Source organism: Muntiacus reevesi, chromosome X (assembly GCF_963930625.1).
Source record: "Muntiacus reevesi chromosome X, mMunRee1.1, whole genome shotgun sequence".
Taxonomy (NCBI): domain Eukaryota; kingdom Metazoa; phylum Chordata; class Mammalia; order Artiodactyla; family Cervidae; genus Muntiacus; species Muntiacus reevesi.
The window spans coordinates 47,069,565-47,075,564 of NC_089271.1; the positions used below are offsets into that span (position 1 = coordinate 47,069,565).

At 45.9% G+C, this 6,000-nt stretch overlaps 1 protein-coding gene across 1 annotated transcript in view; it reads left to right on the forward strand.

The window, feature by feature from the left end:
- The window catches only part of MSN (moesin), a 71,352-nt gene extending 65,731 nt beyond the window's left edge, over positions 1 to 5,621 (forward strand). Inside the window, exons 9-13 of the mRNA XM_065914822.1 lie at positions 408 to 538; positions 799 to 959; positions 2,159 to 2,251; positions 2,597 to 2,821; positions 3,391 to 5,621. Of these exons, the coding sequence (XP_065770894.1) occupies positions 408 to 538; positions 799 to 959; positions 2,159 to 2,251; positions 2,597 to 2,821; positions 3,391 to 3,555 (775 nt within the window). The 3' untranslated portion in view covers positions 3,556 to 5,621. The remainder of the gene's footprint in view (positions 1 to 407; positions 539 to 798; positions 960 to 2,158; positions 2,252 to 2,596; positions 2,822 to 3,390) is intronic.
- Positions 5,622 to 6,000: the final 379 nt, after the last annotated feature.

Genomic DNA, 6,000 nt, shown 5'->3' on the forward strand with positions numbered 1-6,000 from the left:
AGCCCAGTGTATCAGCAAAGAGTCAAAACTTTTTTCTCTGTAACTCCATAAGGTAGACAGGGCAAGACTTATTTGGCCATCTTACACATAGGATTACTAAGAACAAGAGCAAAGAAATGATGCAACTGAGGTCACCCTCTGGTTACTCACTGGGTAGTGGATGAGCTGAGAGTCCAGATTGGATCTCCTGATACTGGGACAAACTGGCAGGGCTCTGAGCATATCAGCCCATGTGGGGCTATGATGTGAGGATGAGAATATAGGGAGAAGGGAGAGTGATCTTGCCTCACAAGCCCAGAGTGTTAGATGGGTGGGGACTGAGGGATCAGGGCCAGAAAGTCTTGGGGATCACAAGGCTTCCATGTGGCCTTGCTATCCTGTTCCATTCCTTCTTTCTCCTTTTCTAGTGCTCTGCTGGAAAATGAAAAGAAGAAACGTGAGATGGCAGAAAAGGAGAAAGAGAAGATTGAACGGGAAAAGGAGGAACTGATGGAGAAGCTGAAGCAAATCGAGGAACAGACTAAGAAGGCTCAACAAGGTGAGGCTTGGAGTCATCTTGGAGACTGGATTTTCTCACAGTCTGACTCTGTGAGCTAGAAAGCCTTCTGTCTGAGCTGCAGACTCGGGACATATATTCAAGATGTGGCTAAAAGAATAGAGAAATGATGAGGCAAAAGGAAGAGTGCCTAGAGCTTTTTGCCATCTGTGCCTGGGGTAAAGCATTTCAAGGAAGGAAGTTAGGTGTCTCTTCTTAATCTCTGCACTCTTTACCACCTTTCCCCTTCCTTCTCTTCCCAGAACTGGAAGAACAGACCCGCAGGGCTCTGGAACTTGAACAGGAGCGAAAGCGTGCCCAGAGTGAGGCTGAAAAACTGGCCAAAGAGCGTCAAGAAGCTGAAGAGGCCAAGGAGGCCCTGTTGCAGGCCTCCCAGGACCAGAAGAAGACCCAGGAACAATTGGTAGAGCTACAAAATGGAATGGGATCATGGGATCTGAATTTTCTCTCTGTCTACGTACCTATTCACAGCTAACTCTGTTAGCACATCTGGCTCTTTTTAGCAGAGTACCTCTCTGCAGGCTTCCAGTAGATAGCTCCTTCAGAAGCAAGCTGAGAATTAACTTTGCAAATAGTCTTCCCTAACCTTTACTTTTATTCTTTTCTTAGCAAGTGGGGACTTGAGTTGATGACCTGACAAAGTAGAGAGGGAGGAAAGAAGTAAAGGGATTCACATCTGATTGACTAGCTATGTGTGTTACAAACTATACGAGCAACTTTTCACTTTTCCTTACTTTCTTATTTCCTCTTCCGAATAATCCTATGGGATTAATTCATGTGGGATAATATGCCCAGGTAATGAAATTAGGGCTCAGAAAGGTTGAAGAGACTTGCATAGGTCACACAATTGTGACTAAGAATGAGAAGTCATTTCTCTTTTAAGGGTTTGCTCCCTAAAATCATGTGTAAAGTTGTATGTCTATACATTATTTATAGGAGAGGAGGATGAGCATCTGTATTTTCATCACAATTTCCAAGGGTTCTGTAACTCAGAATTTAAGAACCTGTGGCCCAGATTCCTTAACATATGCTCTTATCCTGTACTGTTTGGAGTGGGAGTACAGGAGAGTAAAACCTAATTTTCAGGGGAAAACGTCCTCCAGGAGGTTTGTCCAAGATGTGAGGGTATGCATAAGCTTTATTTCCTTGGTCATATAACTCTGTGACACTTGGGTGTTGTTCCTGTACTTGTCCTGAGAAGATCTTAGTGGAGGCCTGAGCATTGTAGGATAACAGGAAAGGGTCTGCCAGTTCAGGCAGTGACACAGTGATTTCCAAAGCTTTACTGAGGCCCTAACTCTGCAGTGGGAGAGAGAAAAGAGGGCAGAGAGTGACATAAAGAAGAACCAGAGGTGACACATTATTTGCCTTCAAGTTTATAGTCTAATCTAGGCAGGGAGTTAATAAGGTGCTGTAGTAGATCTGGGAATGAGAGTGTTCCCTCTGGGCTTCCTGGAGGAGATGTGGTAAAAAGAGTCTTCAGAGCAGCATGCAAGTGAAACAGGAAGTTCCCTGTTAGTTCTCAGAGGATCTGGGGTTGAAGACACTTGGGTCCTAGGGACTGAAAGGCCCACTTCTCATAAGCTTACAATTGATCCATAGGCCTTGGAAATGGCAGAGCTGACAGCTCGGATCTCCCAGCTGGAGATGGCCCGACAAAAGAAGGAGAGCGAGGCTGTGGAATGGCAGCAGAAGGTAAGACATAGTGCCCAGGACTAAGTGGTGTGGGATGGGATATCATGCCTAAGTTCTTGGATTCCTTAGGTTTGGGTTTCTTCACTTTTCCATCCTTCTTTGACAGTGTTTATCATGGGAGGAACTCAAGGCTCTCTCAAATACTTCCCAGAATTCTCCAGTACCCCCAGGAAATTTGGTACAATTACTCCTGTTATACAGCTGAAGAAACTCAGGATCAGTTAGGCAAAGTGGCTTGAACTACCTGGTGCCTGCTTTCTTCTGGGCCATTCTAGGCACATGTAGGGATGCTGCAGGTTAACCTGGTTTGGCTGCCATCCTTTCTCTTCCTCTATTACTGAACAGGCTCAGATGGTACAAGAAGACTTGGAGAAGACCCGTGCAGAGCTGAAGACTGCCATGAGCACGCCTCATGTGGCAGAGCCTGCTGAAAATGAGCAGGATGAGCAGGATGAGAATGGGGCAGAGGCCAGTGCCGAACTGCGAGCTGATGCCATGGCCAAGGATCGCAGTGAAGAGGAACGCACCACTGAGGCGGAAAAGAATGAGCGTGTGCAGAAGCACCTGAAGGTATCCAGGCAGACCCAAGGGGTCATGGAGACCATGTGTATTGACTTAGTAGCCATGGCCTTCACTAGATCATTGGGGTAGGGGAGAAGGAGAAGAACCTGTCTCAGTGCTGTGTGAGGGCTTTAATGGAGGGATCTCTCACTTATAAATCAGACTCTGAACTACCTCTTCCCCCTCCTTTTTTTTTCTTTTTGCTCTGTCCTCCATCCATATTCCATTTACCTCTTATATTCAGAAAATATTTAGTTGACACAATTCCTATCTGAATTTTTGATGTATTGCTCTGCTCACAGAGAATACCTGTCATCAGTTGATCCACTCAGTTGGTGTCTTTTGTTTTATTCTTGCCCCATTGCAATTCTAACAGGGCTGGAAATGGCTCTCAAAAAATATGTATGTATGTGTGTGTGTGTGTATAAAGGATGGGGGCAGCAGAAGTGGAGTGGGAGGGGAGAGAGAAAGGTGAGGGAGAGGGGTGGGATGGGATAAATCAGGAAATACATTTGGTTAATAAGGGGAGGTAAAATTAGAGGAAGCCATTAACCCTTTATCCCCTTGCACCTTCACAGGCCCTCAGTTCAGAGCTGGCCAATGCCCGTGATGAGTCCAAGAAGACTGCTAATGACATGATTCATGCTGAGAACATGCGACTGGGTCGAGACAAATACAAGACCCTGCGCCAGATCCGGCAGGGCAATACTAAGCAGCGCATTGATGAGTTTGAGTCTATGTAAAGGGCACCTAGCCCCTAGGGACCCCTCCTCCCTTCTTCCTTGCTCTCACACTCTTATACTCTTGCCTAACTCACACTGTGCTGGAGCCATTAACTAGAGCAGCCCTGAAGTCACGCCAAGCATTCAGTGCAGCCATGGGACCAAACCTAGCCCCTCAATCCTTACTCCCTTCCCTAGGCAGAGAGATGGTCACTTTGGTGCCATTGAGATCCTCTTTTTCCTCTGTCCTGAATGATCTGGCTTGCTAGAAGAGAACACTTTCCCAGCTCAGAGGCACTTCCCGCTTGGTTTGGGAAATACCCTCACATTTAATGCTGCTCTGCAGGAGTCAAGTGTGGAGTAGGTTGAAAACTGGCCCTCACCCCTGCCCCACCACAGCCTTCATCGTCATGGTCTTGTGATTTGCAGAACTGAAGCATCACAGGTTTAGAGATGAAGGCAGGGCCCTGGCTACATGCTCTAGAATGTCAACTGCCCTAGGATTAGGCCTCCTAATGTCCATTCCTTCTAGAGTTACTTAGGTTTTTTAATGATTGGAGGCTAAAAAGATGTGCAGTCATTCTTCTCTCTACCTCCCAGATTGGGCTTGTTACAAACTCAGTCCCAATAAGTCTTGTCCCTGAGTTCAGACACTCATTCTTCTCTTCAGTGTGATATGGGGGAGAATATACCTTCAAGAGGCTTCCCCAACATCCTGGAAGATTGTTAGCCCTTCTGTTCAGACATGATTGGGTAGAGAATATGCCTCTATGTTTTATGGGAGCCTAGGCTTATTTTAGTTGAGCTCTATGGGCAGAAATATCTCTTACTTATTATTCTGTGTTCCGCTTCCCTTCTTGGGACCTGCCCTTCCCCACTCCAATCCACAAATCCCCTCAGGTAGAAGAATAGGGATGGTTATTTCCAAACCCAGCCAGCCACATCTAGGACTCTTGCCAAGAGGAGGAAATATTCACATGTGGCTTCAGTATTTTCACCTCTAGGGGTCCCAAACCACTTCTCCCTTCAGGGCTAGTTGGGCCACAACTTCTGCTTTAGGGTCATTAAGGCCTTGGTTTGGTGAGTCCTGGATCTTGATGTCAGTTGGCTCAATTGGTGAGTGTGTGGAAGAAGCCAAGTGTGGTGAGAGAAGCTCGTGGCCCAGATCCTACAGTTTACTTTGAGCCTACAAGGTGCCTAACAGCCCCTTCCCATCACCCCTCTCTAAGGTGATGATTGGGTCCTGCCTCTGTTTAATAAACCTTTAACCCAGATCTTGCCACCAGATATGCTATCCCTTGGAGCTGTAAACCAGAGAGCTGTTAGGGGTTCTGGTCTGGTCCCTTTCACGCCCCCACCTCTTTCTCTCAACCCAGGAGCAGCATCCTCTTCCTCTCTGTCTCATGTGTGCTCTTTTTCTTTCTACCAGTGTTACATACTTTAGCGACATCTAACTCAACATTGATTTCTGCATTTCTTGCTAATGCACCCTTAGAAGATACTAGTCTTGGGACAGGGTCATTTTGGCCTCATTCTTTTACCACCCCTACACCTAGGAAGCATATTTTGCCAGAAAAATTAATGTAAGAAGCTTTCAGTATTAGTGATATTATCTGTCACTGTAGGTCATACAATCCTTTTTTAAAGTACTTGGTATTTGGTTTTATTGTTCCCCTTTTTATTCTTGCCTCATTCTCAAAGTTCATTCCACAGAGGGGCCCTACTGTTCTTCCATGCAGCGCCCCTAGCCCAGAGCCCATGGCTTTGATCCCTCCATCCCCTTGCCTTTTGCTTGACCTTGGGAAGTCTTATGTGCATTGCTGTGTATTATATTGACACTCTGTTGGTGATGTGCCCTATATTTGCTAAATTCAAACCTGGAATTATGGGGCAATCCAGCTGCCTTAAAGGTAGTATCCACCCCACCACCACCCCACTCCCCGCCAGGGGAAGCTGGGGAGAAAGATTAGATTTTATATTCAGGTTTTTTTTGTGCATCTTTTGGGGGTTTTTTAAATTTGTTTTTGGAGGGGTTTATGCTTAACCCATGTTCTATTTCAGTGCCAATAAAATTTAGGAAGACTTGACTATGACTTAATCTTTCTTTGTGGCATCAGTGGATGACTGTAAGATACTTTAATGTAATTTCCACTCTGTGAACCACTTTTCTATCACTGGTCTCTTCATTCTCACTTCAGTCCTATTGGGAGTGGATATGACTATCCATCCTCGTTTTATAGAGGAAGGAACGAACTTGAAAAAATAGAAGAGTAGAATAGCTGCCCAAGGACACAGGACTGTATTAATTAGTAGCCTGTGCCCTTTCCATAGTCCTAGGCCAATTTTTCCGATGTAGATGGGCCCTGCATTGACCATGTAATGCTCCTGGGTTTGTTTGGCTCTGGGTCTGCTTGTAAGGAGTGGTTTATATCTCTGGACTCCTCCTGGGATAGTCAGGCCCTTTCC